Source organism: Canis lupus, chromosome 7, assembly GCF_011100685.1.
Source record: "Canis lupus familiaris isolate Mischka breed German Shepherd chromosome 7, alternate assembly UU_Cfam_GSD_1.0, whole genome shotgun sequence".
NCBI classification, from domain to species: domain Eukaryota; kingdom Metazoa; phylum Chordata; class Mammalia; order Carnivora; family Canidae; genus Canis; species Canis lupus.
Genome location: NC_049228.1, coordinates 1,392,607 through 1,418,348, shown reverse-complemented (window position 1 = coordinate 1,418,348; position 25,742 = coordinate 1,392,607). Strand labels below are relative to the sequence as shown.

Genomic DNA, 25,742 nt, shown 5'->3' with positions numbered 1-25,742 from the left:
TGATTCAGTGACCTTAAAACAATCAGCTCTGCATGGACACGTCAGATTTGATTCTAGGTTTTCCCATATAACAGGATTCATGCACACAGGCGGTTTGCGGGTCTGCGGCCAACACGCAGGCACAGCTGCACGCACACAGTCTACCCTCCACTTCGTTCCCCCTCGCAGGCCTGTGGTTGCCATGACAACAGATCCAGGCTGGTCCTAGTCTAAGGGCAGCGTACCTGGGAGTTGCAGACCTCGTCTGGAGCCCAGTGTGCAATGAACACCCCTGTAGATGTGTATGGGACAGTTGCCATGGCAACACGCAAGCCAAACACATGTGGGAAACATCGAAGACTTCTTATCCTGGTCTCTTTATTAGCCCAAGGAGCACAGGGATCTAATTTTAAATGAGTGCAATTTCAGAGTACTCTAGATGAGGTGTTTTCCTCAGGCCTTACCCTGCTCTAAGGCCGTGAGCAGAGGGGGTAGAGATTCCCCATTCTGCACCTCCCCCAGATTTCTTACATGATCAATGAGAACACGTTTCATTACATGAGAACGGAGGCATTCTCTTAAGGCCACGTGGCAAGTCGAGAAGAGAACTGGGACCTCCAAGACTTGAGGACAGGGAAGTCCTGAAGGGGTCTTGGGCTTGTTGGAAGTGACCCCAGGACAAAGGTCATGAGGCTGAGCTATCAAGGGACTGGTGGTGCTGTAGATCGCCAAGGGAGTAATCCTCTGTCCCCACTCCCAGGAGTCTGTGGGCCACTTCTAATGTGACTGTACTCCTAGACCCCCATGCCAACCTCAGGTGCAGTGAGCATCGGGTTACGGGGAGCAAGGGTGGGATTAGGCCCAGACCAGAGGGCAGGCAGGCAGCGTGAGAGGGCAAGGTTACCAGGCGGTGGAGCCAGAGTGGTGAAGGCCCTGGGTGGCACGGAGGGTCAGCACTGGCCTCTAGACCAGCAGGTATCAGCCTTGGAAGCCCTGTCCTGCCACTGGACATGCTGGGTCTCAGTTGTGATCTGTCCCCAGGTCATTCCCTCAAGAAACTGGAGCTTCCCTTGAAGGGACAAAGAGAGGGTCCATTGGCCTCCCCGTGGCCCAGGGCTGCAAAGAAGGAAGAAAAGATGTTACTGGGACCTCATCCCAGAGCCTGGTTCCCATTCCAACACACCAGCTGCAGCGTCTCTCGCCATGGGGTATCGAGAGGTCACTGCTGTTTACAATCTCCCACACATCTGTTCTGAGTCACGCATTCATTCATTTACTTGGTCGTCATTCACCAAATATTTCTGAGAGCCCACTATGTGCAAAGAGCTGAGATGGGTTTTGAGAAAAAAATTAATAATCAGTAGACCAACCAAAGATACATCCTTGGGAAACCCAAATGAGTGAATAAGAAATGTTGGCTCCGGATGTGCAGAGATAACTGAAGTGGTTACCGCGAACTCTGGGGCGGGGCGGGGGGTGGGGTGGGGGGGTGGGTCAGGGAAGGCGTCCTAGAGGAGGTCCACTTGGCCTTAGGAAGTCTGAGAACAGAAGACTCCAGGCCTTTCTCTAACACCACCTCCTCCTAAAGTCATCCCTACACCCATCGATGGCAAGTCCAGTCTTAGACTTGTCCAGGCCCAAATCTTTGGGATATGCTCAATTTCTACGAACCCCATACACCCCCCCTTGGTCTATCAGCACATTTTAATGGTTTCAAAATATAATTCAAGTGGGACCACTTTGCAGCACTCCCAGAGTCACTACCCACTTCCAAGCCACTGTCCTCTCTCACCTTGGGTGTCACGACTTTTCTGCCCATGAGCCTAGCACGGCAGCCAAAGTGACCCCTTCAAGGGGGAAGCTGGGTCACGGCACTCCTCCACTCCAAACCTGCCAGTGACTTCCATCCTACTCAGAGGGAAAGGCCACGTCTTGTAAGGACCTAGAAGGCCCTCTACACCCTGGTCTCCAGTTACATCCCGGGCCTCATCGCCTGCCTCTGCTCCTTCCTTCCTTCCCAGCCACGCTGATCTGCACGCAGTTCTGATGGGCCGGGCACACTCTCCCACGGGGCATTTGCTTGGGCTCTTCCCTCTGCCTGGAAGTCTTCCCTCAGATATCCCTCTCTTCTTTCAGATTTTTGCCTCAAATGTCACCTTCTTACTAAAGCCTTCTTTGGCCACCATATTGAAAATTCAACCCCTACCCCTGGGCAGTTCACATTCTCCTTCCTGCCGTGTTTTACTCCTAGGAACTCTGTAGTAGCTACCATTTCTTTCTGATTTATTGTCTGTCTCCCGTTGGAACGGGAGTTCCACGAGGGCAGGAATCTGTGTCTGTCCTTCGGCCCTCCTCGGAGCTGGCCCAGAACTGGAGCTCAGCCCTAGGGAGCTGTGGTCCGATGCAGACAAGGCTGCTGAGCCCCAGCCACTTTGGCAGCCTCCAGCCCGGCCTTGGGTGCTCACGAAGTCCCTGCTGATGGGTGGAATGACATAGGGGAAGGACAGGGCAGAGGAAAGGCAGAAGGAGGTGGGGAGTAATCCTGGAGGGCTTTCCACAGAGGCATAGGTATTGGAATCTGCTAGGGAGGTGATGAAAGAACCTCATCCTAGGGATCTGAGCAGAGCCAACTTAGAAAGGGTGCTTGTCACCCAGGGTGGGTTGGCTGGGCTTGCAGAGTCATGGGACTAGGTGCCTAGCTCTTGCTTTCCAGATCCTGACTGTGGGCTCAGATATCTAGAAAACTCTTGGGCAGCCCGGGTGGCTCAGCGGTTTAGCACCGCCTTCAGCCCAGGATGTGATCCTGGAGTCCTGGGATCAAGTCCCATGTCAGGCTCCCAGCATGGAGCCTGCTTCTCCCTCTGCCTGTGTCTCTGCCTCTCTCTGTGTGTCTCTCATGAACAAATAAATAAAAAAAATCTTAAAAAAAAAAAAAAAGAAACGTTAAAAAAAACAAAACCTCTTCATTCTTTCCTGCTCTGACTTGGCTCTTGAGGGAGCCACGTGTGGACTCACCTGCCCACTCCCCCCTCCCTCAGATCCCCTCTTCTCCCAAAGTCACCTTTCAAGGTCAACAGGGTGGGGGCAGCCCACCTCTCCTTTCTACCTTTTTCTCTCCTCCTCCCTCTCCAGTCCAATGGGGAGAGCCCATAGACCCTCCCCAGCGCCCCCCCCCCCCCAGCCCCAGACAACCTGGGTTGCATCTGTTCCCCAGCACATGGTGTGAGAATGTAAAATCACACAGCATGCCTTTCCTTGGCTGTGTGCCTGTATCTTCATTCCTCAGATTGCTTTAAGTTCTTGGTCAACACATGTGGTCAAATCACTCATCTTGCCCCATCGCAGAAACTGCCATTGCCTTTGGAGATAGAGGAGTGGGATGGATGAGGAGTGGTTCTTGGGAGCCTGGAATTGGGGGCTTTTGGGACTCCAAGCCGGCCTCTTTCCCCGCCTCCTCTTTAGAGACTGGGCAGGACCCAGTTGCCCTCCACAGGGCGCTGACAACACCGTCACCGGTACCTGCTCCCTGCCCAGCCAGGCCTCTCCCTCACCACATAGGATCTCTCTCATCGGACCATCCCCGGCCTATCTGTTCTTCTATCTGTTCTTCGGCTTGGGGAAAGAGGAAAGGGCAGAGTAGGAGGGGCTCGGGGCGGGTTTGGCAACAGTGTGACAGGGCAGGTCCCTCTCTTTTTAGGAATCACTCGAGGAAACATTCTGCACATATTGGTTTTATCGACTGATACTGGAATGGCTGTTGCCACGGTAGCAGAGGCTCCCACTGCAGTAGAGGATGGTGGGAAACTCAAGGGATGTGAAAGGAATCAAAAAAGAACCAGAGAGAGGGAGAGGTCGCATTAGGGAGTGTCTGAAAGTTCCAGGATGCCAAGATGACTCTTTAAAGAGGCCACCACATGGCCATGGCACAGCCCTTTACAGAGAGTGCCAGTGGGAAGATGCGCAGTACCGGGTGGATGGAGAGAGGACTCGCGCTCAAGGGGATTAGCACTGAATTAACTCATGGGACGAGCGTGGAAGGTGTTTTCCATTTCATGAACTGTCAGGTGGCCCCTCCTGCGGGAGGGAGTTGATGGTGGGGGCCTCGCGCCTCTCTTCTGGACAGTTCTCTCTCCTTGAAGGAAGTAGAATTTCAGGAGCTGTTTATTGAAGGAAAGGAAGGGACCTGGGGATTTGGGGCATGGGATATCCCTGGAGAGGAGGTGCGCAGGAACAAAGGGGAGTAAAGAAAGGGAAGAGGCCAGGCTGGAATGCAGGAGCCAGGGAGGGCAGAGAGGAGGGTCATGTGCCGGGGGCAGTGGGCACGCGGGGGCATGGAAGTGCAGCTGGACAGAGCAACAAGTGGAGTAGTGCTTCGTAGCAATTCTGAAGGTTGACAAAGCTAGAAAGCCACAGGAGATGGGGGGCCAGATAAACCTAGGGGAGACCGTGTCAGGCTTGCTGGGGGCAGTGGACCACAGTGGAAACACTGTTTTCAGCCAGATGGCAACCAGTTAATTTCCCCGTGTCTACTAACAGGTAGCTGAGGGCCGCCTGGGTGGCTGAGTCAGTTAAGTGTGCGCCTTCGGCTCAGGTCATGATCCCGGGGTCCTGGGATCGAGCCCCACACCGGGCTCCCTGCTCAGCGGGAGTCTGGCTCTCCCTCTCCCTCTCCCCTGGCTTATTCTCTCTCTCAAATAAATAAATACAATCTCAAAAAAAAAAAAAAAACCCACTAAACTAAAGAGGAGCTGATTTCACACGCAGGGAAAGAGCACAGAGGGACAAGCAAGAGCTACAGTAACCTGGTAAATCAGAGAACATGTATCCCCAGATTCTCAAATTGCTATTTTTAGGAAAGGTGAGGTTCCCATGTGATGAACTAGGCGTGTGTCTTGCAAACTAGAGAATGACCTCTGAGTAAGGATGAGGATTAAAGAAGGGATTGTTTTGCAGTTTCATTAAAGGTGACCCGTGGGGTGAGGGAGGAAGGGCGTGGTTACCCAGAGACTTGGCACCAGTGATGGGCCCGGTCCCTTCCTTGAGCTGGGATCTTCTGTTTGGGCATAAGTGCGAGGACCTCATAAGCACCTAGAGAGCAAATCCCAGGCCTGGCCCCAGCCTTTGGGTGCTCCCTGTACCCCGGCAGGTGCTGGGGCCATACCGCCTAAGTCCCTTTCACCAGAGCTTCCTAAGCGCCAGGTCCAGACTCCTGAGGCCAGCCTGCATGTGCCCCCTGGATGTTCTGGTAAATTTTTGCACCCAGCCCCTTTCCTCTGCTCCTTTGAGGCCGTGGGGCGTGAGCCTGGGCAGCCTCTGGCTTCCTGCTCTCCTGGCCTGAACCCTCCCCTACTGATCCTGCTCCGGGTTCCAGGAAGCCTTCAGGACCTCCTCCACCTACTCCACCCAACAGCACGGCCTCTCACTCCTGTGCTCACAGGTCTCCTGCACCTGCTAAGGAAGGGCCGGACTCTGGGGCTGCAGCACTGAATGAGACAGCCAGGGTCCCTGCTCTGGGGTTCAGTCTCTTGTCATCCTGCAGATAGTATCCACATCCCTGTGTGTCTCCATCTGAGAGAGTGTTGGTGTATGTGACATTGCTTTTTCACGGGGTCAGGATGCTATTTCCCAGATCTGTGTTGTCTCTTTTGAACTCCCTGCCAGACATTGGCGGGGCGGGCGGGGGACTCTCCATGTTTCTCTGTGTCAACCAAGGCCCAGCCGGGGGTCCATGCTTCTTACCACACACCCCTCTGCTTGAAAACTCTGTGTTCTTGGTGCTGTGGTAGGAAGCACGTCCTCTTGGTCATCCCTCTCCTTGCAGATTTTGTGGCATCTCACTGCAGCCCCGGGATTACGGAAGGGAGAGTCCTGGGGGCGCTAGGAGGACCCAAGAGCCATGTAGGGTGGTACGGCCGAGCGTACAGCACTTGGGCCTCCAGATTCATTTGACTAACACAGTTGCAGCATCTGCTGCATGCGGGGTGCTGAGAGACACGGTTCTGCACCCAGAAAGCTGCAGTGCTGGTGGAGGAGACAGACATGTACACAAATACCTCTCGCACGAGGCAGGCTGTGATGATTAGCACTACGGGAGTGGGTGAGCCACGAGACTCGGGCGCTGGGCTCTCCAGCTTCTAAGGGGACAGGCAGGAAGCTAGGGAGAGGGAGGTTGGGGACGGGGTCGGCAGATAGTCTGATGGGTAGCACATTCTGGCAAAGAGTTCCTGGCTGGCTCGGTTGGAAGGGCATACACATCTTGATCTCAGGCTCATCAGTTCGAGCCCCACGTTGGGCGTAGAGATTACTAAAAACATAGATACACTTAAAAAAAAGTGTTCTTAGGGCTTTACAGTCCCCAGTGTGTGGCTCCCCATCTGCGGCCTGCCTCTTCTGGAGCAAGCTTTGCTTCCAGAGACATCCCCTCTGCTTTCCCCTGTCCCCCCCCCCCCCCCTTTCTTGCCTGAGAACCTTTTGCTCAGGCCACTTGGCACCACTGACTTGGGAGGCCGTGGGAGAATGGACAGTGTCACCCTCTACTGAGGGACAGCCCCAGGCCGGCTGCTGCTGGCTCCCTCCCTCTGGGCCTCTACCCCTTCCACTCCATCTTTCTTCCCTGAGTCCAGGTGGGAGGGAGGAGGAAGCTTAAGAAAATGTTGCCTTTTTAAATTGCTCTGCAGTCTCCCTTTAGGTCAGGCCCGCAGGGGACCGGCGCTAAGCCTCCACCTGATTTCCTCGGTTTGACAAAGCGCTTTACAGTTCCAAAGCCCTTTTCCCCAGTAAGCTGGTATTAGAACCACCGTCAGAGAAGAGGGCCAGCCAGAGGGGTGCAATGACTTTGACAAGGTCACGCACTCCACTAGGCCGGGAGCCCAGGCTCCTGATCCCAAGGGTTGGTCCTTTCCTCCACGCCCTGAGCCCCGTCCCCAGTGGGCCTGTCGCGTCCCCTGTGCCCGACCCCTGGCAGTGCCCCCTACCTCTGGAGGGCAGCCGAGAGCCTCAGAGACCGCAGTGAGGTGGAACTGGGAGTCTCCTGGAGGGAAACCGCAGCGGTTTGGAGTGGGGGTGGGGGAAGCAGCAACCTGGTTGCAGGGCCTCCCGCCCCGCTGCCGGCCTCCTCCGGCCCCGCAGCCCCGCAGCATCTCGACGGATGCTTGGCACCCCCCCTCCGTGCCCTCCCAGGACCCGTGCCGCCTCCGCGTGAAGAGCGGGGCGCAGACCTGGTGGGAGCCCCCCCCGCCCCTGGATCTCGGGCCGCAAACACCGCCCCCTCCCCGGCCAGAAATAGACGCGCACGCGTCCCCCTCCCCGCGGCGCGCACACTCCTCCCCTCCTCCGGGTGGCTCCTCCGCCCTCCCTCCCCTCCCCTCCCCTCCCCTCCCCTCCCCTCCCCTCCCCTCCCCTCCCTCCTGCGCCCCGAGCCGCAGCCGCAGCCTCCCCTCGGCGGCGGCCGAGAGCGCGCTCGGCCCGCGGGACCCAGGCGGGCGGCGGGACCGGGACCCGCGCCCCAGCACCTCGCCGCGCCCCCCGCCCCCCGCGTCCTTGGGTCGCTCCGCCCGTTTTAATTTGTGTTTCCCCGCCCCGCCCCGCCCCTCCTCCCCGCCCCCCGCTGGCCTCGCTCTTCCCTCTTCCCGGCTCCCGTCCCCGCTCTCTGTCCCCGCGCCCTCGCGCCCTGCCCTCCCCGCCGCGTCCTCGCGGCTCCTTCCGTCCTTTCTCTTCCCCCTCCGCTCCGCTCCCCGCGCTCCCTCCCCGCCTCCTCCCTGCGCCGCCCCCGCCCCGCCCCCGCCCCGCCGGGCCTGCAGACGCGCGGATCGTCCATGCGCTCCTCGCGGGCAGGATGCTGGGCAGCGGCGTCAAGAGCGCGCAGCCCGAGCTGGAGCTGAGCGGCGGCGGCGCGGACGAGGGCGCGGACGAGGCTCGGGGCGCCGGGCGCAGGGCGGCGGCGGACGGCAGAGGCATGCTGCCCAAGCGCGCCAAGACGCCCGGCGGCGGCGGCGGCGGAGGCGGAGGCGGCGCGGCCAAGGCCGGCGCGGCCGAGCTCAAGGTCTTCAAGTCCGGCAGCGTGGACGGCCGAGCGCCCGGCGGGCCCCCCGCCTCCAACCTGCGCAAGCAGAAGTCGCTCACCAACCTCTCGTTCCTCACCGACTCGGAGAAGAAGCTGCAGCTGTACGAGCCCGAGTGGAGCGACGACATGGCCAAGGCGCCCAAGGGCCTGGGCAAGGCGGGCGCCAAGGGCCGCGAGGCCCCGCTCATGTCCAAGACGCTGTCCAAGTCGGAGCACTCGCTCTTCCAGGCCAAGGGCGGCCCGGCGGCCGGCGCCAAGACCCCGCTGGCCCCGCTGGCGCCCGGCCTGGGGAAGCCCAGCCGCATCCCGCGCGGCCCCTACGCCGAGGTCAAGCCGCTCAGCAAGGCGCCCGAGGCGGCCGTGAGCGACGACGGCAAGTCGGACGACGAGCTGCTCTCCAGCAAGGCCAAGGCGCAGAAGGGCTCGGCGCCCGCGCCCGCCGCCAAGGGCCAGGAGGAGCGCGCCTTCCTCAAGGTGGACCCCGAGCTCGTGGTCACGGTGCTGGGAGACCTGGAGCAGCTGCTCTTCAGCCAGATGCTGGGTGAGTCCCGCCGCCCCGCCCCGCCCCGCCCCGCCCCGGGCTCTCCCCTGGGCAGCTGGGGGAAGGTGTGGGGAGAGCCAGCCCCCTCCCCTCCCCCTCCTCTCCTCCCCCCTCCCCCTCCCCCTCCTCCTCCTGGGGGGGGGGGGCTCCGTTGGCTCAGGTCGAGAGGGGCCTTGGGCCCAGATGTGCAGGGCCGCCGGCCTCCCTGCAGAGGCGCAGGGCTAACGCGCGTCTTAGAGACGTCACCGGGCAGGAGCCCAGGCCCCGCTCCCGCTGCCCGAGGTGAGGCGGGACAATGGTGTGCGGGTCTCAGAGCCTCGGCAGTGGAGCGCACTGGCCTCCTCCAATTCTAAAGCCCGGAGCCCTAATATGGCAGGACCTGGGGCGGAGGGAGACCCGGGCTGCGTCACGCCCGCCCTGCGCCTGGCGAGCCAGCATCCAGCATCACTGCTGGGGAGAGGCCACCGAGCCCCGGATCTAGAGGACGGATGGGGGGAAGCAGATGTGAAGGCTGCTTGGCCCCCGAGCAGAGCAGAGCTGCGGCTCCGCTTCCTCTGTGGATCCCGGCGGGAGCGCGCGTCGGGTTTCCCGGGTGTGGGGGCCTGGCCCGGAGCCGGGCCGGGCGGGCAGCTGCGCGCATCTGGACGAGGTCCCTACCCGGCCGGCTCAAGCCCTGCCCCCCGGTGTTCGCAGAGAGCCGAGGGGGCTGCGCCGGGCGCCGAGGCTCGAGGCTCGCGGTCGACGGGGAAGCCTCTGCCCTTTGGCTGGTGGAAGCCGAGCGGGCGGGAAGGGAGGAACAAAGCTCGCTCGGGCGGAGGAAGCGCGGGGCTGCTCCATTGTTCTCCAGGCCTGAAGGGTCTATGCAAAAAACCCGGAGCGGGCCCCGGAACTGCGCTCGCCCTCCCCGGAGAGCCCCGGCCCCCCGCGGGACAGTGGCCGCAGGGCTGCGGAGGGCGGCAGGGAGGCCCGGAGCCGGGGGCCCCTGGTCCGCAGACTTGTTGCGGTGGCTGCGTGGCGGGCGCTGGGACCCGGGCTTCCCGGGGGAGCAGGCTGCCCGGCCCGCTGGGGGCTGGGAAGGGGCGTGGAGGGCGGGTGTGGAGGGGCGGGGACCCTGGGGGGGACCGGCCAGGAGCCTCTGGGAGCCGTGGATGGGGAGCCTCCCCTGCAGGCCGCCGGTGGGCTCTGTGGGGGCCGTGGAGGCTGCACGGGCGAAGGCCCCAGAGAGCCCTGTCCTGAAGGCCCCACGCCCGCAGGGACGGGTCGGGGGGCTGGGGGCACCCAAGCCAACAGGGCAGCCTCCCCCTGCAAAGGGCAGTGTCACCCCTGCGCTGGGGGGCGGCCCGCTCGGAACCTACAGCCCAGCGGGGTGAGACAGATAGCAGAGACCTAATTCCAGGCATCAGGAGGGCCGTGGAGAAAATGGAAGGGGACCCTGTGCTAGAGGACTGGCAAGGAGAGGTCTTTAAGCTGAAGGAGGTGATAATTGAATGGTGTGTGAGGCAAGAAGAGGCAGGAGGCAGGCAGGCGGGCTCGGGCTCCGGAGGAAAATTCCCCAGCCACTTAGAGGCCGATGTGCAAGGGGTGTGGACGGTGCTAGAGCAGAGGAACTGAGTGTCTCTGACTGTCTCCTGGGGAGGGGAAGGGAGTGTTAGGGACTCAGAAAAGTAGAGGGCACAGCTCCCTTTTCAAGGCCAGGGCTTCACTTATTTGGGATGACCCAGCTTATCTGGGCTGCCCCCCAGACCTGCGAGACCCAGGACTGCCCCACGGCCTGGCTGCCTCGCAGCTGTTCTTCAAGAGGTGGTCACCTGGGAAACCCTGCCGGAGAGTCCTAGAGCTGGCTGGGGTGGAGGTGGAGGGCAGGAGACCGGGAGAAGCTGAGCTGGGGTCCCTTACTCCTATTCAGCGGTTGTCATTCCCAAAGCACACTTGTGCCACAGACCCACTCGGGGAATCTTGGAGATAAGGAGAGGACAACCCCCGCCCCCACTTCCCAGTTGCAGAAAATGCAAGGTCAAAAGCATCGAGAGCTTTATTAGGGCCATCTCTGAGCTCGTCATGGAAGGCAGGTTGGTTCTGCTTGTGTCCCTAAGTCACTGGCTCCATTTGGGAGCCCAATGGAGAAAGGGGAGTCAGCAAGTCAGGAGGGGCCTGACCAAGGCAAGTGTCTCTGGACATAGGCCCCTGCCCTGCCCTGCTGAGTCTGCAGGGGGACGGAGGGGCTAAGACCTCTGGTGGGGGGAGAGGGGTGGAAGGTCTGGCACACATGCTGGACTGCTTGGGGCTCTAAGGACCAAGGTAGGGGTGGGATGTGTGGGTAGGACCTGGGGGACGGTGCTTGGCACCACGGGGAGGTGGGAGCTGGAGCCTTCAGGCAAAAATCCCTCCTCTGTGTGAAGGTTGGAGTTGGGGCAGAGGGTAGACTGAGCCTTTCAGGGGCTGGGGGACAACAGAGCTGGGTCAATCTCTCTGAGCACGTGAAGGTGTTCCAGGCCATCAGGACCAGCCTTAGCTGGAGAGCAGGGTGGCTTCTGAAGGGAAGAGTGGCTGCTCCCTCAGTGCCTCAGGATGGTGGCTAAAAACGGAGTATTTGTTACCTACCTGGGAGGCTAAGGGTCAAAGGTTACACATCCCTTGGTGCCATCCCGGAACCGAGAAGCTGCCAAGACCCCATTTCTGGGAGCAGGTGGGGAGGAGGGGGGAGGCCGCTCCAAGTAAGAGCCTTTCTGGAATAAAAGAGAGGAGCTGAAATTCGATCATTCCTTTCCCAGAAATCAGCTGGGACCCAGATGGTCTAGGCAGGCTCTGTGCCCCCTTCCCTTTGGAACTTTGGAAGCTGCCAAATAACTAGGGTCCCACCAGGGAACCCTGGAAACTTGGAAGACTGAAGGGTGAGTGCCCAGGGGAAAATGAGCCAATCCCGGGAATCAGATGCCTTTGGACCTGGGCCGATAGTCCGATAGTCCGCGTCAGGCAGTTTGGCTCCGAGGGAGGAAATGGCAGCAGACCTGGGCCTGGGGGTAGGTTGGGAGGCTGCAGTCCTGAGTCCCCCGTCCGGAAGTTCTAAGCTCAGGGACCTCCTCTAGGACCCAGGTTCCTCACTTGGAAATGGAAGAGACCCTCCCATGGCTCTTCCCTACCTGTCGTGATGGGAAGGGGGCTGCAGATTAAGGACATCAGGCTTGAAAGATGGTCCTGGGCCATTTAAATACATACTGCCTGGGATCCCTGGGTGGCGCAGCGGTTTGGCGCCTGCCTTTGGCCCGGGGCACGATCCTGGAGACCCAGGATCGAATCCCATGTCGGGCTCCCTGCATGGAGCCTGCTTCTCCCTCTACCTGTGTCTCTGCCTCTCTGTCTCTCTCTGTGTAACTATCATGAATAAATAAATAAAATCTTTAAAAAATAAAAAAATAAAAAAAAAATAAATAAATACATACTGCCATCCCAAACCACCCTCTTCCTGCCTCAGCAGCCCCGGGCCTTAGGATCTCAAAGGAAAATCAGTCTGTTGACTCCCTCCCTGCACATTCAGTTTTCCTTTCCTCAGCCCTCAAGGCAAAGGGACAAAGTGGAACAGCCAAGGCAGCTCAAGGTCAGGGTGTAAAGGAACCCAGGTGGCTGGAATTCCTGGTCCCACTTCCTCAAGAAGGTGTCTGGAGGGGTTGCCATGACAACAGTCAGGCCCTCCCGAGGCTCAGAGCAAACACAACAGGGGAAGGAAGACGGAAGTCATCCATTTCTAAGCCATTTGGTTGATGTGGGTTGCAGGGGGGTGGTGAGGGTGGGGTTTACCCTCCAGAGTGTTGGGGATGCTTTGAACTGAGGGGGGTGTAAGAAATGACTTCCTTTTTCTTCAGGCCACTGGGGGGTCTGGGTGGAGAGAGGAGTTCTCCAGAAAAGAACTGAGGGCCAAAGGACAGACACAGGTGGTTTTGTGCAGGCTCGCCCAGCACCCTCGGGTCAGAGGCTCCATGCCCAGAGCCGCTCTCCAGGCCTTCCCATGGGTTCCCCGAGGCCTAGCAGGGACACGAGCACCAAGCCCACCTCTGGCCTTCCCCGGGCACAGCGGGCCGCTGTAGGATGCTCGAGGAGTCCCAGGCTGAAGGTGAGCATGCACGTGGAGAAGAAACGGCCCAGAACCTTCCACTTGCAAGGCCTTCTGCCTTCCTCGGGGTTAACACTGAGGGGAACATTTCTTTTCTCACCTGCTCACGACTTTTTCTTCCCTGTGAAGACTTCGTGCTTTCCGGGGGCCCCATCCCGGTCCTGGTCCCATCTTTGGCCATTTCCTTGTTCAGATTGCGGTAGCAAAGCTGTTCTCTTCACGTGGCCGCCGGGGCTCTGCGTCTCAGTCGTGGGTGGATGCTTGAGCCAGTCTTTGGGGGCGGTTCCTCTGCTCTGGGGAGAAGCAGGTGGAGGGGAACTGCCTGGAGCTTCTGCACTTCCCTGCAGTGTAAACCAGCCGGGGGAGATGCCCTTTATCGTCCGGGTGGCCCCAAGCCCTGAATGGGCAACAGGACCAAGTCCCCTGGAATTCTCGGGTGTTTCCTCATACTTCCTGTTGTCCTCCACGCCCCCACGCACATATCTGCTGCTGTGGCCACAGCTGCCCCCCCAAGACCTGTCCCCAAGCCTAGGCTGCCAGCACCAGGTATTTTCTCCCGGTGACTTTCTGCTTCTCTGCAGCTGCCCCTCCACGCATACGTACCCACACCCCGTGGCCTCTGACCCTGAGGGCTAAGGTGCCGGTTGCCCCCTGGGGCTCAGCAGGGAGCCAGTCCTGCAGGGAGCCGGCTGAGCAGCCCCCAGCATCCCACACTGGGCTCAGTACCCTGCTGGCCGCTCCACCTCTGCAGCATACTGCAGCGGCTCCTGGTACAGCCAGGGAGCGTGACCCCCTCCCCCCATTCCCTTGGGATTTCACGGAACCACAGAATGGAAACATCTAGTTGAGCCACCCACACCTAAAGCTGAAATTAATCCCTCTTATGGCATCAGAGGCAGGTGGGTGTTCTGTTTACACACTCCTAGTGACAGAGGGCTCACTACCTTGTTTTCCTGGAAAGCGCTCATTATTGGAGAGCCTGTTAGGCTGAGAGTCTTCTTTCTGAGAATTTCCACGCATGAGTCCAAACCCGCCATCTGGATCCTTACAGGTTAAGTTGGCTTGCCTTTCAGATATTCCCTCTCTTAATAAAAAAAAAAAAAAAAAAAAAAGATTTTCTTTATGTATTTGAAAGAAAGAGACCGAGATAGTGACAGGGGGAGGAGCAGAGGGAGAAGCATGCTCCCCACGGAGCAGGGAGTTGATGTGGGGCTGGAGCCCAGGACCCTGAGATCATGACCTGAGCCGAAGGTAGACGCTTAACGGACCGAGCCCCCAGGAGCCCTCGGATACCCCCTTTTATGCTGGAGGTCAGACACTCAGCCGTATTCCATCCTATCTTTTCTCCCTTTGTCCCCTCCTCTGGTTTTCCTTCTATTAGTCTTTCGTTTTGGAGTAAGACTTGGTGGAGAGAGGAGCCGGTCACCTGATTCCTGGCCCCTGGGCGTCGGCTCCCCACCTGGACCGCACCCCTGCCTGCGGGGAAGGTCGCCTCTGGCACCTGGCACGGCCCAGTGGGTCTACCCGGCCTCCGCCCCGCCGCCTGGAAACCCATGCCCGCCAGCCTGCGGGGCGGGGGCGGGGGGGCCCACATGTTTCTCATTCGCGCTGGCCGACCTCCTCCCACACCCCCTGTGGGTTACCCACAAGCACTTGAAGGCCCCGGAGCCTGCAGCCTTCCCTCTCATGCAGGGGAAGGGCTGGGGGCAGGTGCAGCTCACTGGCCCCGCGTGGGCCCCTCGGGACACCAGGTCAGCCCTCAGAGGGACGCCGCTTCCCACACATTGCCTCATGTCACTTTTGGGGACTGGGCCTCCCAGCAGGGGACAAAACCATGGCCCTCAGGCTTCCGTCCTGCCTCGTTCAGTGTACACAGGCCTCTGCTACCTTTCGACCAGTGGAGATCCAGGTGCAGACTGGGAAGGTGCCCGGCGAGCTGTTTCTGTCTCCAGCGGTGCCACCCACGGGTGGGCGAGCACAGCAGGTGTGCCTGGAGTTCATGGGACGGGTCAGGGCTGTTCATCTTCTGTCTGCATCTAGGCCTCTGGCAGGACAAGGGGCAAGTTGCAGGGTGGGACGCACAGTGGAGGAGAATGAGGACCTGGTGGGAGCCTGTGGGGGTGCGGGTGGGAGAGCGCCCAGCCCAGCCCATCTGCAGGCTGCAGGTTCACCCCTGAGAGCCTTGGCTCCAGCAGGTTCCAGGTCTTGCTGCCGGTGCTGTTGTACACGGTGCGTCGGCTCCAGCCAGCCCTCGGCAAGGCGGCCAGGGCTCCCCAGGGGCTGGGCCTGGGCCTGGGCCGTGGTCAGCTCTATTTTAGACATCTCAATTACACGCTTCAGGGCCATGGGAGTGGGTGCGGCCCCCACAGCCCTCTCATTTCTGGGCCGTAGTGGACGACTCGGGTGCCAGCTTTTGTGCCCCGGGGGTGTGGAAACCAAGAGCGAGCACAGCCCAGCAGGCCCAAGGGGCGCTGGCATGCGTTCACTGCTGGGACCCAGGGGATCTGGGGTCATCCTTTGGGTCTCCGGGGCGGGGGGGTGCTGCCGTTGGGGGTGGTCTGGTCTGGGAGGTAGAAGAAGGTCGTAAGCCCCTCCTGCTTCCGTGGAGAGCTGGAGTGGAACTGGGCCCCTGGGCTGGGTAGGAGGCTAGCGCTGTGTTTTGAGAGCAAGACTTAGCCGAGGGTGTGGAGGTACTGGGTTCGTGGGGGGTACGGCGTCTCGCAGGTAGCCCTAGGGGCGTGGGGAAGGTGGGAGCTGGGTGTGGACACAGGGTGTGCAGGGCCCAGTGTGCGTCACGTGGAGCACCCACTGGCCTCCAGCAAATCTGCACAAGCTGAAGGTGCGTTTGTGTGCACGTGTTGGGTGTATGCAAGACTCGGGCGGGTCTGAGAGAGTCTGAGATACGACCGGGGTAGAATGATTTCCCTCCGAGAGACCCCCAGGCAGAGGCTACAGGGGTTCGGCCTCCTGGCTTCTCTCCCAGAGCAGCACCATGGGGGCTGGTTACCCCTCGGGCGCTCAGGACACGGGCTCCCTTTGCCCTTGGCGACCCACTAAACAGGCCCTTCCCTTCTGGGGAAGCTGGCAGCCACCCGGGAGGCCTTGGCTTTCTCTGCAGCTCCGTCAGCTGCCATGGGGCCGAGGACTCCCCCCTTCCCGGGCTGAAGGGCCCCTCCCTGGACCTGCCTCTGCTGGGGGGGCAGGTGGGCCCCGGGACCACGATCATCCAACAGTAATCACAAACACACGTCAATCGCTTGGGCTACAAGAGGCGTCGGTCTTGCCCTGACGCGTAATAAGTCAGTGCTCAATCATCCCGCGATCCTGGCCTTATTGCCGGTTAGGGAGGAAACCGAGGCACGGAGCTACAGGGGATCGATCTGCTCAGAGCTGGTAGAGCGAGCGAGCAGCAGACCCAGGATTTGGACTTAGCCCCTATGACACGCTGCTTCCAGGAGCCTTGAGGCCCCCCCGGTCCTGCCTCCTGGTCCCCCCACTGGCAGCTGAGCTTCAGAATCCGCCCATCAAGCAGGTGCTGTGGGTGAAGCTGTGCACCCCTGAGATTGCGGCTCTGGGCCCCACTGGCCGGCTTCTGACAGCTGGATGAGGAGGTGAGCAGGTCACGCTCAGTCCCACACCAGGCGCTCGTGGCAGGTGCGGTGGCAAAGTTCAGAAAGGCTAAGGGGGAGCACGAGTCGGTGCGTGGGGCACGTGTGCCCATGGGTGCCACGGGCATGGAGGGGACGCCCTGGGGAAGTGCTGTGGTTTCAAAAGAAGGTTGGGATCCCGGCAGCAGAGATGGGAGGGGCTGGAAGAGGGAGGAGGAGGTGATGGGAAGGTAAAATTCTGGGGTCCTGTTGGCTGGAAGAGGTGGCAAAGGGAGGGAGAGAGGGAATGAGACCGGACTGGGGGGGGGGGCGACGGTTGGGATGGGCCTGACCGACCTGAGCGGCGTGGCCCGGGGCTGGGCTCTGGGCTCTGGGCAACATTGGAACCGGGAAGAGCCATCAGGGCTTGCCCCGAAGGGTCCCCAGAAGGACCCTGTGCCCCTTGGTCCTTTGGAGAGGTTGCTGCGGGGGAGGTCAGCTGGCCCAGGGCCTCTCTCAAGTTCTGCGTCTGTTTGCTCGCGTGAAGACGCCCGTGCTCCCTCTGCAGCGGCGAGAGGCACCGAGAGAGAGGACGTCTCGGCGCCCAGAGGTGGCCCCCCAGATGAGCAACAGCTCTGAGGTAGCCCGAGATCCAGCTCTCTGTGCACCCGGGGATTGGTGCTGTACCCCCAGCCCCGGGGAGCGCCCACAGCCAGGGCAGGCCAGCCTAGCCCAGCCCGCAGAGAGCAGGCCCACGTCATGGGGGGCCACCCCCCAGCTCCCAGCCTGCTGGTTCCCCTCAGGATGCCTTCCTAAGGGGCTGGGAAGTTGGGGGGCTATTTAAAGGCATCAGAAACACTTGGCACAAGGGGATGTGCATTCCCGTCATCCCGCTTTGCTTGGATGGAGTGGGAGGACTGGGTCGGGACTAGCTGGCGAGGAGCCCTTGGAGCAGATGGCCCCTCCGGGGGTGAAGGGAACGCCCCCCGCCCTGCCTTATCCTACACTCACATCTTCATCTTCCTCCGCTCTTCACGATGCCACCAGAGCGTTCTGGTTGCCGTGCCCTGGACCTTGCTGTGGGCTTCGTCCTTACAGGAGTCACCGTGTTTTGTCACAGAGGGCTTGCTCTTGTCCTGGCATCTGGGTGTCCCAGGAGGTGCGGCCCTAGAATTCAGGGCTTGCCCAAGCGTGTGGATCCTGTCCTCCGTGGATCCGCCCAGCCTTGCCGGTGCCGTGGTGTCAGGGGCTGCTGCCGTGCTCACTGTGGGGCCCCCCGCCATCCTGACCCCCATGTGGCACCAGGGCATGCAGCAGGGCTCGCTGGGGCAGGGAGACCGGCCGGGGCTGCTTGTTGCTCCCACTGCCCTGAAGGGCGGCAGCAGCCACGCGTGGAGGCCTTCTCCGGCGCGGAGGCCAGCCTCAGTCCCCGGGCTGCCTGACACCCTGCTCCCAGGGCGGGTTCACTCGCAGGAGGCAGGTGGAGAGGCTGCCCCTGCTCTTGCTGCCACCCGGAGCCGACTCAAGCCCCTGCCTGGCACCTCAGCTAAGCCCATAGCGTTGGGGCCGCCGGGGGCCTGGCTGCAGGGTTTGGGCTCCTGAGAAGGAAGCACTCTGGGCCCGAGACTTCAGTCGAGGCCTGGGCTCTCGAGGTCGGTCAGGAACCTCCATCCGGAGGAGGATCCGTGGCGGACCACTTAAACTCACCTACAGGAGTCACCGGAGATTATCTGCAAAACAACGCGCGACATTTATCCAGCACTCACTGTTGCCGGCCGTGCTGAGCGCGTTGCTTGCATAAACCCACTCATCCTCACAATGAGAAATCAGTCAAGGGTCACGTGCAAAATATTTCACAACTGCTGCAGGCTGCAGAGCTGGAGAGGACTGCCGGGGGCCTTCTGTTAGGCCGGATGTTAACCCCGTGGACGCCGAGTTGGGGGAGTCCCCGGGAAGGGCCCACGTGACCAGGGTGGCAGGAGGAGCGCTCGAGGGCCCGAGGGACACTTACTATGCCTGCTGGTATGAGGGTGTTTTGTGTTTTTTAACAGCCAGTATCCGCTTCCTCCCATGCCCGGTGCCTCTCTGTAGATTGGTCACCCCACTGTTGCACAAGGCCGAGGTATGCGGGAACTTAGAGGAGTCCCAGGAGGCCACACAGCTTGTCCGAGGTCACCTGGCCAGTCCATGGTCAAGCTAAGGTTCAAACAAGGCCTGATTCAGGCTCATCCATTTCACCATAGACTGCACTGCCTCTTGCGTAAGAAGCAGCATCCTTTTGCTTCCCATGCCCTCCAGACATTCTGGACCCCCGGCCGTGCGGCTCGCGCACCTGCCCCCTCAAGCACCGTGGCCCAGGGCCTCCCGCCAGCAGAGAGCACCGGCCTGGAGTCCACACGTGTGGCCGACCCTCCTGGGTGGCTGCCCGGCCCTTCCTTCGCTCCTGAGCCGTCTCCATTCTGGTGTCTCCTGTGGAAGAGCAGTAGCACGGGGAGCCGGGAGCCGAACATGCTCGCGGAGTCTGGGGTTGATGCTCTTCCTCTGCCCTCCCCACCGTCTGGGTTCGCTCCTCCCCCTGCGCACCTGCCCCGACAGCCCACGCCGTGGGCACAGGTACGTGTCAAGACTCGGTGCTTGCCCTGGGCCTGGGGTCCTGTGTATCCCCGGGACCTGAGTGCCTGCGGTGGTAATAGGAAATGCCGTGTGTGCGAGGGTTCGGGTCCGCTCTGCTGCCTGCCAGCTGCTGTCCCTACGCTTCTTCAGCCTGTTCTTGTCTAGAATGGGGCTTGTACCCACTCCGTGGGGGCACCTGGCATGCCACAAGGATCAGCAGAGTTGGCGCGCCCGGCCTCTCCCCGGCGGGCTTACCGGTACCCTGTCCTTCCTAATCGCTCTGGCTCTGCAGACCCCAGCGTCAACCAGGGACTCCAGTGGCTTCATTCACAGATTGGCTCGTTATCGACCGTGTCTCAGTTTAGCTCTGATGTTTTCGCTCAGATGCCCAGCTCTACACGTGGAAGCCCCCTGGAGGCAGCTTAAGCCAAAGGGGAGCTTAGCGTAGGACACGGACGCAGAGCTGTCTTGCAGGGGCCAGCCAGGCTTCTGTAGTGAAGGAAACTTGCTGTCCTGAGCTGCGTCACCTGCTCGGCGTCCTTGCTCCCTCTGCTCTGCTCCGCTCCACGCGTGCCAGTCAGCTCCTTGTGTACCCGGACTGGCATTTCTGCCCCCTGCCCTTGTGCCGGAACGTGGATGCCCCGCTCCATGCCTGCCCTGTCCCTCTTTCAGGGGCAGAGGGGTGGCCTCTGAGGGATCCATCCCGAGGAGAGAGGAGAAGCACATTGGCTTTGTCCAAAGTTTTTAAGGTAATCCATCCGCTTGGTGGTCGTTTAGACTTTGACAAAAAGAAAATAGAGACGCCACGAGAAAAGTGGTTGAGCTGGAAGCAGATGTGAGGAAGGGAGTCGAAGGTGGTTCAAGTTCATTACCCGCCCCTAGTGCTTAACTCAGGGCCTGGGTCTCATCTAGATGGGGGTGACACTGGCAACGTCTCCACCTCTGGGTAGGGAAGGGTACTCAGACCTGACCCATCGTTGTACCCTGGGCTTCTGTGTCCCCTCTCCATCCCAGGCCCTTAGAAATTGTCCAGCCCCGTTCCCACTCCCTGCATCGGCTCACGGCCCCCCTGGTGGTCCTTGAAAGGTCCTTCCCGGGGCTGAAGCATGAAATCCACCCCAGTGGCCTGTTAACACACAGCTGGGAGGACATCTGGGGAGGAGTGAGGCCAAGACATCCTGGCTCCTTCTCTTATCTCAGGGGAGAACAGGTGGATGGGTTTGATGCTGACCCATTACTTCCAGGAGCATGAGGTTGGAGCCAGAGCTCTGGCGTGAGAGGAGGCCCCCTGGCTTTGCCTTAGGGGTGGGATGTCGATGGGGGATGGGGAGGGATTTGCCACAGAGGAGCTTCTGAGCCAGAGGAGCCCATTCTAGCCTGGGGCTGGGCAGGGGCTGGACTTGTGCCATTTTCCCACACGCTGCCTAGGGATTGGGTTTCCTGCTGAAACTGTATCTCTGAATCACAATCATAAAGTTCCCAGCTTCTCCACTCACGCTGTTGGCAGCAGCTCTGTATATCCTAAGCCATCTCACCTTTGCTCTCTGGGGGGCCCAGGGAGGAAGGAAGGACACAGACCAAAGTGGTCAGATGCACGGGGCCCAGAGTCCGTCCTGAGTTCAGATCCTTTGTAATACCAGCCTTGAGACCTGGGCCAGTTTATCCTGTCTGAGCTGCAGTTTCTTCACTTGTTAAATATGTCGAATGATAGCTCTCGCCTGAGACTGCTACCAGGGGTCGGTGAGCTCACGTCCATAATGCTCTGAGCACAATGCAGAAGCTCAGTAAAGGACGGCTTTGTAGCATTATTCCTTCGCTGTCTATCCAGCCCCACCATATGAGGCTGTAGAGGAAGGAGACGTGGCCCCTGTCCTGGGAGCCCCAGTCGGACGGGGAGACAAAGGCTTTGCCCTCAGGAGCCCGTGCGCTGCTGGGGGAGGTTCAGTCCTATGCTCCAGGACCCACAGGCAGGTGGGGGAAACAGGAGTGTCGCCCTTGGGGAGCTCCCCTCTGGTGGGGGAGATGGGGCCCTCGTGCCCTGGAGCCCCCAGGCTGTTTGTCCTTGGATCCCTGTGTTTCCCTGGGCCCTCGACTGCCCCCTTTGCCACCAGGCTGCGGCCATCCTCCCCGCCTCCTCCCTCCCTCCTGCAGCCAGGCCCGTCATCTCCAGGATGCCCCCTCCTCTCCTTTTGGTGTCCTTGGGCCCTGCCACTGTCGTGCTGTCTCATCAGCATTGAGTTTACCAGATGACTTGTTTGTGGGTCTTTTCTGTGTGTGCTGAGCAAGTTCTCAAGAAGCATCTCCCCCAGGACGCTCGTTTCTTTCCAAACACCGCCCAAGCTGCAGACACAGAAATTAGACACGTCAGTTTGCTTGCCGGCTGCCTTAAATTTGCATTTGATTAAAAAACGCCAGCGTCCTCCCACCCACATTTCTTCCTTCCCGACCTTCCCCTCTCCGCAGTGCAGCCCCCATTCTCCCAGCCCTCTCCCCTTGCTGTGCTCAGGGCATCCTCCCGCTGGGCCCCTCTACCCTGCCTCAGCCACTGCCGCAGAGCCGCATGACCCTCTGCACTTCTCTTTCCTGGGCTCAGCTCCGCACGGTTTGCCTCTCGTGGTGCCTGTGAGTGCCTGGAGCTCAGCTGCTGGCCTGGAAATGAGATGCCTGTGGCTGGGGGCTCAGCGTCGGGGGTGGCGAGGGTGATGCGTGCCCTCCATCTCTGTTCCCACCTGCGACCAGCACCATCCTGAACAGGAAACCGCCAGGTGCAGAGTAGCCTTTGAAAAGCCTTCTGTTCTCCTCCCGCCTCTGTGTCTGGAAGGACGAGGCGATGAGGGCACGAGCCATAGGTGTGAGGACAGAGGGCCTTGCCTCCTGAGGACACTCAGGTCACCCTCACTCCTTCCTTGGCCAACAGACCCAGGCGGGGCCTTGCTCAGAACTGCTGGCTTCTCTCCTGCAGCCACACTGCAGGGGAATAAGCTTCATCACGAGGCCAGCATCGCCTGTGCCTCCTGCCCATTCCCAGCCCGATAGCAAACCTGCTGAGGTTTGGAGTTTCCACATTGCAGACGCGCTCCTCTCTCAATTATCTGTGCCAGTGTAAAAACAAAACAAAACAAAACAAAACCCAGAAGACAAACAAATGAAAAGCCATTCCGTCTCCTTGAGATTTGGGGTGGGGAGGGATAGCCGTTTTGCTTTTCTAGTTTCTTTTGATCACTTTTGACTATAATTGGTATCCAGTTCAAGTCCTCAGACTCAGGTGTGAGGGAAGCAAAGGAGCAGGGGGCTCTGGGTGGACAGGTGAGGGTCACATGTCAAAGGGGAGTCCTGTTGGGATGGGGACCTGAGGCCCGAGGGAATAGCTGCGGAGCCGAGGGATGGGTCTCCAGATGCCCATCATCTTCCCCATCCCCTCCTTCCCAGCCCATGGTGAGCGTCTCTTTCTTTTTTTTTTTTTTTAAGATTTTATTTATTTATTCATGAGAGACCCAAAGAGAGAGAGGCAGAGACACAGGCAGAGGGAGAAACAGGCTTCCCGCGGGAGCCCGACGTGGGACTCGATCCCAGGACCCCGGGGTCACACCCTGGGCTGAAGGCAGATGCTCAACCACTGAACCACCCAGGCGTCCCCCACTGAGCCACCCGGGAGTCCCGCGAGCGTCTCTATCTCTTGCTTCCTCCTTGCTTCTGGGTCCCTACGTGTTGAGGGAATGCAAGCTGACACTAGCATCAGCCTGAGCCAGACATCATTGGAAGGGAATCTGTCCCCACACCCACTCTTGTCTTGCCTCCCTCCTTACCAAAAAGTAAAATAAAAAAAAAGTTATATATTATCTCAAGCATCTCTGAGTGTAGGAAACAAGACTGGAAGAAAAGACAGATGGGGTGGGGGGTGGCGTGTGAGGGTGGCGGAGCGAGTGTCCTTTATACCCACGGAGGAGAGATCCGGAGACGAGTGATAGTAGCGAGGGAGAGCCAGGAAGGATGGGCAGAGGAAGCCAGAGACCTCATGCCCATCCCTGTGGCACCTGGCGTCCTCAGCTCCTTCCTCGCTGGGAGGGTATCCCCCAGCCTGTGACCTGGAGAAGGAGGGGAGGGACGGCCGTCTGCCTTTCCCCTGGTCGGGCTGGCTGCCTCTCAACCCCGGCTCCCTCCTGGCCGGAGACGTCGAGGGCCTGCAGATTTGAGGATTCCGGGGTTTCTGGGAAGCAGGGAAGTGCGTGTCTCCATCTGGCCTTCCTTGCAAAGCCGGCAGGCGGCCACCCTCTGGCATGTTACTTGTCAGGATTTCTCTGAATGGAATCCAAGAGCAAGAGCCAAGAATAGAGGTGAGGGCACCCAGCTCGCTCTCCACAAAGCCAGGCTCCTTCAGCAAGCGTGGCAGCCTGGCGCGGGGCGGGGGGGGGGGGGGGGGGGAGGGGGCGTCTCCAGGTCCCTGGCGTCACAGCCAGCCACAGCGTCGCAGTGTCAAACCTGGAAACGAGGCACAAGCCCTTCCTTTGGCAGAGGAGGAAACTGAGGCCGGGGGCCCAGAAGGGAGTAGGCCCAGCCTGGGAGCACCCAGAGCGCTTCTGACTCCTGGCCTGGCGCCTTCCCCCACTAAATTTTAATTAAGCTCCCATTCCTCAGACCTTAAAGTTAGGACATCCTGGGCACCTGGTGGCTCAGTGGTCGGGCATCTGCCTTCAGCTCAGGGCGTGACCCCGGGGTCCCGGGATCGAGTCCCGCGTCGGGCTCCCCGCATGGAGCCTGCTGCTCACTCTGCCTGGGTCTCTGTCTCTCTCTCTCTCTGTCTCTCATGAATAAATAAATAAAATCTTTTTAAAAATTAAAAATAAAAAAGTTAGGACAGGCTGATGTGGCTCCCCCAGCAGGTCCTTGAAATGAAGGAGTGGGACGAGGGGTCCCCGCCGGTGGGTGCTCTCCCCGGGGAGGGTGGCGGGTGCGGCCGCAGGAGGCCGTTGCTGTCGGAACCTGAAGGGACCCTCCGGGATCGGCCCTCCCGTCCCCTTAACAGTGAGAGCACCCAGCTGCCAAAAGGGAAAATTTGCCTCAGGTCCCGCACCCGGTGAGCAGCAGATGGAGGACCCGGATCCAGGCCTCCCGGTGTCTCTTCCTGGGCCGTGAGCCTTGTTTGGGGAGGTCAGCCCAGGGCCGCGGGGATGGGAGGACGCCTGTCACAGCCCCACGTCCGCCGATGGCTGCTGCTGGCCGCACCCAGGTATCCGGGTCAAGTACCAGACACACCTGTCTCTCCCTGTGGCTCTGAAGCCTCCTGAAGACGCTCCGATAAGTCCCTGCACGGGTCCTCCTGCCCATGGAGGCTCCTGTAACCTCTCGGTGGGAGCTGAGGGCTGCGGGAGCTGGCTTCCCTGGCTTGTGGGGTGGCTCCAGGGGACCTCTTGTGGCCGACGCCCCTGGGGAGGGCCAGGCCGCTGCCTGGAGGAGCAGGGACGCAGGCCCCGCCAGGCCCGCGGTCCCCATGGCCCGAGAGTACAGGAGCCATGGTCTCTGCGTGAGGCCCTTGAAGCCCCGGAGCCCCTGTCCTCCTTGGGCTGAGTGTCCCTGGGATCAGAGAAGCCTGCCTCAGTTTCCCTGCTCATCAGAATGAGGCCAGTCCTAGCGTCCTGGGCCCTGAGACCCTGCAGGAGATGACGTGGGAGAGGGACAGTTGGTGCCCGGAGCACCGGGGTGGTCGTGGCCCCGGCGGTAGTGGTGGCGGCAGGGATGTGGCCGGCACGGTAACGGTCTTGGCGGTGGCAGCAGTGATGACGGTGGTGGTCTTGCCGGTGCTTTGGCGGCGGCTGCACGCAGGATGGTGGTGATGGCGACGCTGTTGGTGCGGCCGGAGCAGTGGCCCCACCTGCAGCCTCGGGTGTCGACCCCGGTGCCCCGGGCGCCCAGGCGTAGGAGGCGTAGGGGCTGCCGGCCTGGCAGGAGGGCCTGCTTCCTCCGCTGCCCCAGGCAGCCCGTGACCGTGACCGCTGAGCCCAGACGGCGCCGCCCGCGTGCGAGGGCCCTGGAGGTGGAGCAACGGCCCAGCTCCTAGGGGGCTTCCCACCCTCCCGGGACCTAACCGAGTGTGACATTTTGCATCCGTTCCCATGCCTTCCTTCCATGGACGGACCTGGGGAGCCCCGTCCGTGCGCGGGAGCCTCCTCGTCAAGGCCGCCCCTGCCCCGCCGCCTGCACCACCCATCTCTGCACCCGTGTGTGCAGGTGCGGTACAGGGAGCCCTGCCTGACCAGCAGGCAGGCTGCGCGCCCTGAGCCAGCCCTTAGGCGACCTTGAGCAGATCCTGCCACCTCCAGGGGCCTCGCTTGCTCGTCTCTTCTAAGTAGGGGATGCTTTCCCCACCCTGTGTAGCGCCGGGAGCCGTGGGCAGGAGCAGGTGAGGTCGTGGGTGCGAGAACTCGTGCGGGCGGCCTCCCTGGGAGACCCAGCGCAGGGCGGGCGAGCCAGGGCGTCTGTGGGCAGTCCGTGGCTGTGTCCCAGCTCCCGGCGGCCCCGGCAGCAGGCCTGGCCCACAAAGGGGCCCTTGTTGGTTCCCATGGGCCCCGTGCCCCTGGTCTCACCGGACGCCCGCCTTTATCTCTAATGGGGCATATAGGGTTGTCTTGAGGTGAAACTCTCTAGAGAGGCTTTTCCAGTCCTTCCTCCGTCGCAGGCCTGGCCTCCTGCCCTCTGTCCCACCCCGACCCCGTGAGCCGCGTCCAGTCTCCTCCGTCCGCCGAGGGCTTCCTAGCTCTTCCTTCCCCGCGATCTCTCAGGACAGGACCCAGAACTCACACTGAGCTTCTCCCTAACGGGCAACAGATGTGTCTTTCAAGCTTTTTAAAGGAGTAT

General features: G+C 60.8%; 1 protein-coding gene across 5 annotated transcripts in view; it reads left to right on the top strand.

The window, feature by feature from the left end:
* Nucleotides 1-25,742, top strand: part of NAV1 (neuron navigator 1) — a 242,939-nt gene that overhangs the window by 86,093 nt on the left and 131,104 nt on the right. For all 5 annotated transcript variants that reach the window (XM_038541901.1, XM_038541905.1, XM_038541904.1 and 2 more), the window contains one exon: nucleotides 7,779-8,582. In XM_038541901.1, coding sequence (XP_038397829.1) covers nucleotides 7,779-8,582 — 804 coding nt within the window. The remainder of the gene's footprint in view (nucleotides 1-7,778; nucleotides 8,583-25,742) is intronic.